At 57.3% G+C, this 12,151-nt stretch overlaps 1 protein-coding gene across 1 annotated transcript in view; it reads left to right on the top strand.

The window, feature by feature from the left end:
• Positions 1–12,151, top strand: part of DCHS1 (dachsous cadherin-related 1) — a 43,775-nt gene that overhangs the window by 21,695 nt on the left and 9,929 nt on the right. The window contains exons 6-14 of the mRNA XM_030284897.4: positions 164–1,183; positions 1,546–1,733; positions 6,190–6,286; positions 6,454–6,611; positions 8,168–9,002; positions 9,290–9,529; positions 9,946–10,071; positions 10,335–10,544; positions 11,047–11,910. Coding sequence (XP_030140757.4) covers positions 164–1,183; positions 1,546–1,733; positions 6,190–6,286; positions 6,454–6,611; positions 8,168–9,002; positions 9,290–9,529; positions 9,946–10,071; positions 10,335–10,544; positions 11,047–11,910 — 3,738 coding nt within the window. The remainder of the gene's footprint in view (positions 1–163; positions 1,184–1,545; positions 1,734–6,189; positions 6,287–6,453; positions 6,612–8,167; positions 9,003–9,289; positions 9,530–9,945; positions 10,072–10,334; positions 10,545–11,046; positions 11,911–12,151) is intronic.

The raw sequence follows: 12,151 nt of genomic DNA, 5'->3' as shown, positions 1-12,151 counted from the left end.
AGCTCAGCACCTGTGCTCACACAAGTGCGTAAGCACACCTGGGTGTCTGTGCACATGGGCATGGTGCTGCTGCACCCCTCGGACCACAGCTTCCTGATCCTGGGGCTGAGGCAGTAAGCTGGATGGCAACTCATTCCTTCTGTCTCTGTCCTCTTGCCCACAGGTCATGCTGATGACATCTTCTATTCCATCTCCTCGGGGGACCCTCATGGCTATTTCTCCATCGACTCGGCCTCGGGGCAGCTGCGCACCAGCCTGCCTCTGGATCATGAGTCCCAGTCAGTTCTCATCCTGGATGTCCAGGCCCGGAGCGGCTCACCCCCTGCCTACAGCAACACGCGGGTGAAGATCTCCGTGTCAGATGTGAACGATAACATGCCGGCATTCCCAACTCCCTCTGACTCCATCCTGCTGCCAGAGGCCACAGAACCTGGGACTACAGTCTACACCCTGCAGGCTGAGGACCGTGACAGCGGTGCCAATGGACAGGTGACCTTTGAGCTGCTGTCGGGGGGTGAGGGCACCTTCATCGTGGAGCGTGCCTCGGGGGCAGTGCGGCTCCTTGGGGCCCTGCAGTACGAGGCCATCTCAGCCTACAGCCTGGCCATCGTGGCCCGGGACAGTGGCATTCCCCAGCTCAGCTCCACCTTCACGCTGCTGGTGCACGTGCAAGCTGAGGATGACAACGGACCCATCTTTGACACTCTCACCTACCGTGTGGAGGTGCAGGAGGGTGTTCCTGTCTCCACCCGCTTCCTTCAGGTGAGGGCCCTGGCACACGACGTGGAATCCACGGCCCTCACCTACCACCTGCGTGCAGATGGGGATGCTGCCAGCTTCGGCATCGTGCCCGAGAGCGGCTGGCTGTACGTCAAGAGTGCCCTGGACCGGGAGACGCGGGACCTGTACGTGCTGACGGTGCTGGCCTCGGTGGGAGGCACCGGGGCTGCGGCAGACGCACGGAAAACCGGCACCAGCACCGTGCGCATCAGCATCACTGACGAGAACGACAACAGCCCTCGGCTGAGCGAGGAGCGCTACTTCTTCACCGTGTCTGAGAATCAGGCTCCTGGCAGCACTGTGGGAAGGGTGACGGCAAGCGACCGGGACGCTGGGCAGAACAGCCGGCTCACCTACCGCCTGCTCCAGCACGACCCCAACTTTCTTATCCACACACAGACAGGTGAGAGACTCCTGGCCTCCTAGGTGGGGTGAGAAAGCCCAGGGCAGGGCAGCTGTGATGGTGGCCAGGCCAATGCAGGAGCAGAATATTCACCTTACTGCCCCCACAGTGCTGGGCTCCAGCAGCACACCTGAATAACACAGCTGAGCACAGGCTCTGCTCTAGTGCAGCTTATGGGCCTACTTATCACTGTTATCACTTCTTGTGCCTGCCCCATTCCTGGAAGTATTCAAGGCCATGTTGGATAGGGCTCGAAGCAACCTGGGATAGTGGAAGGTGTCCTTGCTCATGGCAGCAGGGTGGAACAAGTTGGGCTTCAAGGTCCCTTCCATCCCAAGCCCTTCTGGGATTCTTCCTCACAGGAGAGGTCAGCACCAAGCACAGCTTGGATCGGGAGCAGCAGTCCAACTTCCAGCTCCTGGTGATTGTGCAGGATGGGGGAGCACCACCACGCAGTGCCACCGGAACCATCTATGTCACTGTGCTGGATGAGAATGACAACGCTCCTGCTTTCCTCCACGTGGGCAGTGGTCAGGAGCTAACTGTGCAGGTAGGGGTGCAGGCTGGAACACCGATGAAGCCTGGTGGCTTCTGCATGTGTGGGCAGGTGGTACTGCTGGGGAAAAGGAAGTGGGTAGGGGGACCCAGGGCAATTTCAGGGTAGGAGATGAGCAGGCATGAGTTCGATCCATGCAGCAGCCAGGACAGTTTGATAAATCTGAGATGTGGCAGGCAGGGTATATCCTTGGGCAGGGCAGAAATCCTGGTGCACAGAGCAGGCAGGGACTCTGGAGGTCTCTGGCACAATCAGACCTGTCCAGTGGGCAGAAGCTCTTGGCTCACATGTGTCTGTAGGGAGGGACAGCAAAAGGAGCCCTGAACCTGACACAGGTTCAGAGAAGATCCAGGGTGAATAGTGGTAAGCAGGGAGACGCACAAGGCTATCACCCTCTAGATCTGGGGATTTTGGGTACAGCCACTTGTCTTTCCAGGAGGTCAATAAGACTTTGTCCGGCTGGGCTTGGTGTGCACAGGAGTTTTCTGTGAATCTACTGTGCCACCAGCCAAGCTTTCCCTGCACACTCTGGTGGCCGCAGTCACTGGGCACTGCATTTGCTGCAGACCCAGCTGCATGGGTACTGCTCAGGAGAGCTAGGTGAGGACCTGCCTCCCAGCAAAGGCTCGTGGGAGCCAGCTGAGGGGCACTGGCAGCAGCAGAGCAGGATGGGCAGCCAGGGCCCTGGCCTCACCTGCTTAGCACAGCCTGCAGCTGGATGGCCATGCTCTCTCTGCACGTCCATTGCTGCTCATCAGGCGGTGTGCCAGCCACCCTCTGTCTCACATCCTGCCTGAGATGGCACTCCAGACAGGACTGCGTTGGTAGCCACCTGGGTGACACAAGATCTGGGGACACTCTGCAGCTCCAGCCAGGCCTTCCCTGTTATTGCTTCTTCCCTTCCCATCCTAGGGTGCAGTCATTCCTTGCCCAGCCATCTTCTCGCATGCTGCTCTGCTGGCAAAGCTGCTGGCAGGGCTTGGCCTGGGTGAGCACACGTCCCAGAGCCTAGAGGAGGCAAAGGGGGCACAGTAAGTCTTGCCCTCTCTCTGAGCAAGGCTCTAGGAGCAGAGCAGGCCAGGGACTAGCCAGCCATAGCATGGGAGCACTAGATAGGCTCTGCGATATGGTGTTGCTCACACCTGGCATCTGTTGGGAGCCCTTGTGGGGACACGTGTGACACACCACATGGCAGGATCTGCAGCTGATCCCAGTGTCTGGAGGGCACAAAGTGCTGAAAGGGCCCTGCTAGAGCTTGGCAGGGCTCTTGTCTCACAAAGAGATCATGAAAGCAGATGTGTCCTTCAGGGGACAGGACGTGGCTGAGATGGGTTCAGAGTTCTGAGGGCAGGTAAGTGCTGCAGCAGCTCTGAGAAAACACCTGTTCAGGCACTTTGGTTTGAGCACTTTGGTTCGCAGGTGCTGAAAAAAGAGGTAGAGAAGGGTGAAGTACCATAACAACCCACCATTAGCCATGTTTTGGACGTAGAAGAGACTTGGAGGAAGAAGTGAAAACTGGATGATAACACAAAGCTCCATGATTTCTTGTGGACCTGCTAGGGCAGCATTCATGTCAGTGTTCTTCAGGCAAAGCAGAGGAGGGTTCTGTGTCGGCACCTTTGAGCACCAGCTGCGGCATGCTGAGATGAAGCACTTTGGAGATGTGCTGGCAGTACAGGGGGTGTGTGCAAAGGGTCTGCAGTGATGGATCCTCCCAGGGAATGATTGCTAGGAGAGGGGAGAGGGAGCAAAGGGAAGGAAGAGAGTGCCTGTTTTCACAGAGGGCGTGCCCCTGATGCTGGTGTTTTTTGGTATCCTCTCAAAGATGTGATGGTTGATGTCACTGTTCAATGTACAGCATTCAAGGTGAAGGCTCCCTGTGAAAAACTGTAGAAGGATCGTGTTCCACTGTAGGGTCAGGGAAGATGATGGGACATGAAATCACTGCTGCTAAGCAAGTTGCTGGAAAGCAATGCAGAGTGGTGTTAGGGGTGGGCTCTGAACTGGCTGCTTCAGCTTGGGGAGAAGCCTGGAGCTGTGTGAATGTGCCTCACCAGACTCAGGGCAGGCAAAAAAGCAAATCAAATGCTGAGCTTAATTGGAAAAGAAACAGAGAATGAAAGAAAATATCATCACCCACAACTCAGATTCTGCCCACACTTTCTGTCTGGTTCTGTTCCCTAAGTGAGCAGAAGTGATAGAAACTGTTTAGAAAAGGATGTTAACGAAATCTCTGGCAGATAATGGTTCCAAGCAGAAATAAAACATCCTTTGGCATGGACAAAGCTGCAGGAATATCACAAAGGTGTGCACAGAGTCATGGGGAAATGAGAAGTTGCTTTTTTCATAACACAAGGCTGGCAACTCCATAAGAACTGACCAGGCAGCAGGTTTAAAATAAACACAGGCAGCATTTCTTCATGCAGAATGTAATTAAATTGTGAAATCATTGTCCAGAGTTGCATGGGTTCAAAACTCGATGAATTCATGGAAAGAAAAAAATCCATCAAAAGCTGGTGAACACAAATATGATCTGTGGCTCAGGAAGTGTCTGAGCCACAGTGGGCTGGGAGCCGGGGAAATTCACAGGAGGATTGTTCCATATGTACCATGTTTCTCACATTTCTGTACATCCACTGCCAGCCCCTGCCGGAGCTGTGCTTGTGGCCAGAAGGGCTCTGTAAGCCTGGGACCAGGCTGGTGTTTGCAGCAGCCTTTGGGGAGGGTGGGAAGACCCAGATATGCCCACATGGCCACCGTCTTACCAGTGTGCATGGGCAAGCCTGCTGCCATCACTGCTTGTTCCTGCCTGTGTGACAGGACTGGCATTTGTACATGTAGGTGTGCTCGTGTAACTCCTCTGTCATGTCTGCTTTTCTCAAAGGGCTCTGATTCCTCAGGGAAGGGAGAGTGTCCCTGCCTGCTGAGCAGGAGCCACTCAAGTCTGGGTTGAGGGCAGTGGGGGCAGATGTTGCCCCGGCCTGTGGCAGGGAGAGGTTGGAAGGGGCCTCTGAAGCATGGCCCCACATTGAGGTGTCCACGCAGACCTTCCTTTCATCAAGGGCCAGGCTATATTTAGGTCTGTGCCTCCATCACTGCTGTGAAAGGCTGTTCCAGATTCCTTGATCTGGTACTAGAAAACATCTCTTCATTTCCAGCCTAAACTAATTTCTGACCATTTTATGCTCATTTGTTCTTGTGCCAATATTGTGTTTTTGCTTAAAAAGCTGTCCTCTCTCCCTGGAATTTCCCTCCCTCTCCCAGTGTTTACAGAGCACAGTCCCAGCACTGCCTAGCCTGGCTGAACAAGTCCAGCTCCTCTGGTCTCCCCTCCCAGGGCTTCAGCACAGTGCCAGCAGCTTGGGCAATAGCTCTGGCCCTCACCTCCACCTGGAAACCTGCATCCTCTTCTCCAGAGTCGTGCTTGGATTCCACTTGTCCCTTTCCTAAATGCATTAAGTGGCACAGATCACCCTGCACAGCTGGTCTGGGAGGGTGGTCTCTGCCACAGGATGTGCTGATGGGATGGGTATGTGAGGTCTGTCCCCTTGAGGTGGGAATTTGGCATCTGCTGGGGTGGAAGGAATAGCAGAGCCTGTGCCATGTGGGAGTCCTGTTCCACCAAAGATTGTGTGCTGGAGGGGGCAGGTCTGCAGCAGGGAGGGGATGTTTGCTGAGGATGGTTCCAAAACCTGACAGGTGCTGAGGGACAGTGATGGGGGTGCATCCCATTCCATAGCTATCCAGAAAAGGTGTGCAGTGCTGTAATGTGTGGTCTCGGTGGCAAAGGAAGTGGGTCCCCTCAGGACACAAGGTTACCTGAGCTCGTGTGATTGATGTCTCAATAGTCTTGTGCTGCACTGGCATAAATTGGGGGTCTAAAGTACCTACAGCCAGGCAGTGCTACCCAGGAACAAGGGAGAGAAGGGAAAAGCCCCAGGTTGAGGTACCTGAGCCCCAGAAGATCTCCCAGCTGCAGTTCCAGAGGTGAGAAACCTCCCTGGCTAAGTGTGGCAATTGAGAATATCTCTGGCTGTGGCCAGGGAGGCTGGCACTGGGCTGTCAGGGGTCACACATTGGCATTTCTAGCTGAAGGTGTCTGTTGGGGCAGGGAGAGCCAGGACTGTTGTGGAGCCCTGCATTTACCTGTCTGCAGAGGCTCTGGGTGTAACAGGGGGAGGCAGTGCCCTCCTCCAGTGTGCCTCCACACTGCCGAGTGCGCTGTTAAATGGGACAGAAGGGGAGGAGGGCTGGTGAGGCAGAACCTCCCTGTGGGCTCCTGCGTGTTCCCAGCCTCAGGCACAGCTTGTGGGTCCTGTAGGGAGTCTGTGTTGTGGGTAAGGTGTAGGGCTGGTGCACAATGGTGCAGACCTATGCTGTGCTGAGGGGGCTGTGGGGTGATCTCAGAGGTTCCCTGTGCCACTCAACTACTCCCTGGGCCATGCTGTAGGTGCTGGAAGAGAAGCCATCAGGACTCCTGGTCGCCTCCCTGCAGGCCAAGGACCCTGACGAGGGGGAGAATGGGACCATCATCTACTCCCTGATAGGTAGGAGCTCCAGAACTGGCAAATCCATGCTGCTCTGTCTGGCAGCCATCACCCAGGCAGATGGGTGCCCACTGCTCGGGATCCCCACAGCAAACTCCCCTCCTTGGCACCCTCCCCTGCCCTCCCAGTGCCATGCTTCCCCCAGCCACATTCCCCTCTCTCTGCAGGAGCCTGGGCAGAGCGTTTCACTCTGCATGTGGCTACCGGAGAGCTGCGGACAGCTGCTGTTCTGCGGCGCAAGGACCGGCCGGAGTACATCTTCACGGTGACAGCCAGCGACCACGGCACAGCGCCTCGCAGCACGTCAGCCATCGTCCGTGTCCAGGTAACTGAGCCCCTCTCCCTGCCCGCCAGCTCCTCTTGTCCCTGTGCCATCTGCCCAACACCTGCCTCTTGGAAGACACATCCAGCTACTTGGCAGCCTTTCTCCGCACCTCCTCATCCTCTACCGCCTTCATCTGTGGGTGAGCCTGCTCAGCTCTTGATCCAGCCCTAAAATCCACAGGGAGAACCTGGATGGGAAGGGATGACCCTGCACCTGTTCTCATGTCCAAAGAACTGCCAATTGCAGTTCTGCTTTCTCCAGGCTTTAGACGGCCGACCCTGTCCTAGATACCCTGGGGCAGGAAAGACGTCAGAGGTTCCCTGCACAGAGATTTCCACTCTTCTCAGCATCTGCCGAAACCAGTGTCCTGAGCTGCATAGTGTTTATTCTGACCTGCAGGGTGCCCCTCATATCTGTGTCACTTTGGTACTCCCTGCCTGGTACTGCCCAAACAACTACATCCTTTCTTTACTGTTAGTAATGAGCTTCCTTTTACAGCAGAGGCTCTGGTTCCCCCATCAAGGCACTCCCATGAACATTGTTTCACATCTTCTCGTCCATGTCCTTGCAGTTGCCAAGGCCATTTGCCTGTCCTTGCTGTGCCACCTGCACCAGCCCTGCCCATTGCTCCCTTGAGCCAGCTGGTTTCTCAGTCCTTTGTCACACAGCCATCCCCACTCTGCGCCTGTCACTCGCTAGTGTGGGAGCTCCAGAGCTGAGTTCTAGCCCAGGTGGGTGTGATATACCACGTTCTCTTGAAGAGTGGAGCCTGCTGTTAGCCTGCCACAACTGCCTTCATCCACCAGAAACATATTTTATACCATTGCCTTTTTACACTTCGTCTGTAACTGTTCTTGTCATCAGAGCTGTTCTGCAGCCTCCAGAGCACTGAGGCTAGGCTGGCCATCCCCATCATGCTGGTTTGCATCCCTGTAATAGATATTTGCTTGACAGTCACTGGGTTTGATCCTCTCTGGGCTGACAGGTTAGTTGTTACTCCTGTTTTCCTCAGCTCCTTGACAGGAATGTGCTTCTTCAGTGGGTTTTCCCTTCAGGTCATACTGTGGTAGCCTTTACAGCATCCTCTCTCCCATCTGCAAGTGCACCTCATGCCCAAATTAACTCTAATATCTTTAATAAAACTATTGATAGTATTTACTTATCTTGGGGTCATACTGAGTTCTCTTTCTGTGCATCCCATCTGGATGAGTATGACCTCTCTTCTTATTCACTCTTGCTTATGTTTGCAGAATTGTTTCTCCTGATATCTGTTGGCTTTACAGTATTGGACCCAGTTGCAGAGCCCAAGAGTGGCTGAGGGAGGGCACATGTGAAGGTCACCTTCTCCAGCCCCCTGCTCAGATGGGGTTGTCTGGGTGACTTCTGGCTGTCTCCAGGGCTGGAGACTCTACCACCTATGGGCGACTTGTGCCAGGACACAGGCACCCTCACAGTGAAAAGTGTATTCTGAGGAGCAGAGGGACCCCCCTGCATTCCAGCGTGTGTCCTGGCCATAGCCCCCTGTGCATGCCACTCACTCCTTCCTCTCCTCACAGGTGTTGTCATCCTCCCGTGTGCTGCCACGGCCTGATGCCACCGTGTTGACCCTGCATCCTCTTGAGGGGGTCAAGCCGGGGTCTGTGATTGGTTCAGTGGCGCCCCTGGACGCCCCTGCACAAGGACAACTGATCTACACGGTGGTAGGAGGTGGTGGGGATGGCACCTTTGTGGTTGACAGTATGACAGGGGAGATTTACGCCGCCCGTGAGCTGGACTATGAAGCTGGGGCACGGCACGTGCTCCAGGTGAGTGCTGAGGACACACAGCACGGCTATCCCTCCAGCAGGTTGGTGCTGGTCCAGATCCATGTACAGGACTGCAATGACCAGGCACCCACCTTCCCCGAAGACCCCATTACCATTGTGGTGCCTGAAAATGCCCAGGCTGGCTCCTCCATCTTCACCTTCCAGGCGCTGGATGGGGATGGAGTGGGCCCCAACAGCCAGGTGCGCTATGCTCTGCTGCACCTGGAGCCACCCGGAGCCCCCTTCCAGCTCGACGGCCGCTCGGGGCAGCTGAGCCTGCGCCAGGGCCTCGACCGAGAGGCCACTGCCTTCTTCCTGCTGGTGGTGGAGGCCACAGACCAGGCCCGCAACGTCAGCCAGCGCCGCTCGGCCGCTGTCACAGCCCGCGTGTTTGTCACCGATGAGAACGACAACGTGCCCATCTTCCTCTCCCCGGCCACTGTCAGCGTCATGGAGGACCAGCCCACGGGCTTTGTGGCACTGCACGTGGTGGCCCAGGACAGTGATCTGGGAGAGAACGGACGTGTGAGCTACTCCTTGCGAGCAGGCAACGCTGATGGCCGCTTCCACCTCAACCCCAGCACGGGTGAGGGCTGGGAGGGTGCAGAGGTGGTGGCAGGGATCCCGGGAACACGGAGGCTGAGGAGGGTGCAGGGGTACGTGAGGACGTTGCGCGGTGCGTGGGAGGAGGTGTGGGCTGGGGAGCCCGGAGGAGGGAGACTGGGGGTACAGGGAGTCCCGAGCACACCATCTGGTTGGCACTGTGCTGCTGTCTCCTGGAACCTATCTGTCCTGCAGCCCAGTGCCTGCAGCCATACAGCAGTCCCAAAGCATAAGGCCTGGTGCCAGCTTGCCCTTCTCCTGTGTCCACAGGTGCACTCTCCATTGTGCGGGCCCTGAACCGGGAGGAGGTGGCACAGCACAACCTGACGGTGGTGGCCACAGACCATGGCTTCCCACGCCTCTCAGCCACACAGCTGCTGTCTGTACTGGTGCTGGACGTCAACGACGAGGCTCCTGTCTTTGAGAAACCTGAGTATGAAGCCCACGTCATGGAGAACCTGCCGGCCGGCAGCCCAGTGCTGCAGGTGCTGGCCACGGACCGGGATCTGGGTGAGGATGCAAGCGAGGGTGAGCTGCCCAGTTCAGTTAGGGTCTGTCTGGAAATGCAGCCCCAGGTCTGGGCATACCCTGCTCCCTTCTGCCAGTCTGGAGAGCCCAGCTGACCAGAGGGAAGGATCAGCACTTGGCCTGGAGGCAGGAGATGGGCTGAACCCTGGGAGAGGATGGGAATGGAACTAGGACTGTGGTTCCCTCTGGTCCCCTGGCCCATGACCTTTGTTCTGTGGGTTCTTGGCCCATCTGGCATCCCAGCAGCTGGCTTAGGCTGTCACACACCTCTGCCACCAGGGAGAAAGCTCACCCTCTCACGCAGCCTGTGAGCCCCGGGTGAGAGCCAGGAGGTGCAGGACTGGGAGCCAAACTGGGGCTGCTGCTGGGCTGCCTTCAGACCACCTTTGCACCCACAGGTGCCAATGGGCAAGTGTCCTATGGGGGTCTCTCCGGGGGGCCGTTCTCCATCCACCCACAGACAGGGCTCATTGTCACCACACGTGCCCTGGACCGGGAGGAGCAGGAGCAGCACGTGCTGACAGGTAAACAAGGGGAGGCAGCAGCCAGGGGGTCAGTGGGTACACAGAGACTCCCACTGCTGGGGTGGGGAGTGTTGCAGACAGGGCAGGCCATGGGGAGGGAGGAGGGATGTGGGGCACAGCAGAGCTGTGGGGTGTTTTGGGGCTGCAGAAATGCTGATGCTCACATGCCTGGCTGCCCCTGTGGGTGCCTGGGTGTTGTCACAGAAGCACTGTGACTGTAGCTCCCAGTCAAGGCAGCCTCTGGTGCTCTCACTGTCCTGCAGTCTATGCGCGGGATGCCGGCCTGCCGCCCAGCCTCACCAAGGCCACAGTGTGGGTCACAGTGGAGGATGAGAATGACCATGCACCCCACCTGGAGAGTGAGTCCTTTTCCGTGGAGGTTCCTGAGAACCAGAGTCGTGTGGCACTCTACACCCTGCGGGCCACTGATCCTGATGGTGGGGAGAACGGACGCCTGGAATACCGGGTGGCAGGTGAGATGGGAGTGTGGGACTGGGCAAGGATTCTCCCTGGGCTTCCCTGGATCTGGGGACATCAACTGCATCAGTCTCATTCCATGTCAGTTCTCTCCTGCTCCAAACTGCACAGCATTGCTGTCATCTCTCAGCTCTCTGCCCCCAGTGAAGAGCACCCTAAGATCTGGACAGGGTACACTGCTCATTCCCCAGGCTTGTGTCTAGTTCCTCAGGCTTAGACCAGTTCCACACCTCTCCTGGCTGCTCTGACCTGTTAATTCACAGGTTGCCAAGTGAGATTTTTGCTGTATCCTGTCACAGGATGCCTGGCAACTCCCCGTGGCAGCAGCACTAGCCTGTGTGTGGTTAGATTAAATTCTTCGTATGGAGCTAGCCCAAGGAGTTTGCTCCCACTGGGGCTCACTCTACCCACCCTGCCAGGTCCCACTGTGGGGGGCTTCATGCTCTCTGGGGCCTTTCTCATTCCAGTGATAGGCATGCTCCCTCTCTTCTCTTTTAGGTGGAGACCCTGGGCAGGATTTCAGCCTAGACCCTGTCTCCGGTGTCCTCTCCACTGCACATGCTCTTGACCGAGAGCAAATTGCTTCCTACAGCCTCATTGTAGTGGTGCAGGACCACGGCTCCCCCCCACGCAGTGCCACCATGTCGGTGACTGTGCAGGTGTTGGACCTCAATGACAATGCACCCAGTTTTGCTCAGGCCAGCTACACGGTGGAGGTGCCAGAGGACTTGCCAGTCGGTGCCCTGGTGCTGCAGGTGGTGGCTGAAGACCCAGATGAGGGCACCAATGGGCAGGTCTCCTACTACCTGGGCAACGAGTCGCTGGGCATGTTCCAGGTGGAGCCACAAAGCGGGTGCATCCGGAGTGCCCAGGCGCTGGACCGGGAGCGCCAGCCCACCTACAGCTTCCTGGCCAAGGCGGTGGACTCGGCACCATGGGAGCCCAAGAGTGCGGCTGTGCGTGTCACTGTCGTGGTGCGAGATGTCAACGACCACGTTCCGGCCTTCCTGCAGAGCCCGCTCACCGTCAACCTGTCCCGCGACACGCCGCTCATGGATGTGGTGGCCACCATGAAGGCCGAGGACAGGGACGCGGGTGCCAATGCCTCCATCCTGTACCGCTTTGCCACCCCCAGCTCCGCCTTCATGATCAACTCCTACACGGGGGAAATCCGTCTGCTGCAGCGCCTTGGCTCCCTCAGCCAGCGCCAGCGGACGCTCTTCGTGCTGGCCATGGACCTGGGGCAGCCGGCGCTCTCCTCCACAGGGGTGGTGGTGATCCATGTGCAGGAGGAGCCCTACCAGGGGTTGCGCTTTCCTCGCAGCACCAGTGATGTGGCCCTGGCCGAAAATGCCGCCCCAGGTACCCACTGGCAGTGAACAGAGAGTCCTGTGATGGAATGGGATAGGGCACAAGGGGAGGTGGGAACAGTGCTGTGGAGAACTCAGAGCAGAGAGCACTGTGGGGTCTGGGGAAGTCTTGTTAAGCTTTGGGCAGACCCAAGGAGCTGCAGGGTCTGAGTGGTGCCCAGGCTGGTCAGGGTGGTGTCCCTGTAGGCTGGCCTGAGTGCTCAGATCGCTGTACGCAGCCACAGTTGTCCAAG

This window comes from Taeniopygia guttata, chromosome 1, assembly GCF_048771995.1.
Source record: "Taeniopygia guttata chromosome 1, bTaeGut7.mat, whole genome shotgun sequence".
In the NCBI taxonomy this organism is placed as follows: Eukaryota; Metazoa; Chordata; class Aves; order Passeriformes; family Estrildidae; genus Taeniopygia; species Taeniopygia guttata.
This window is presented reverse-complemented; position numbering and strand designations above follow the sequence as displayed.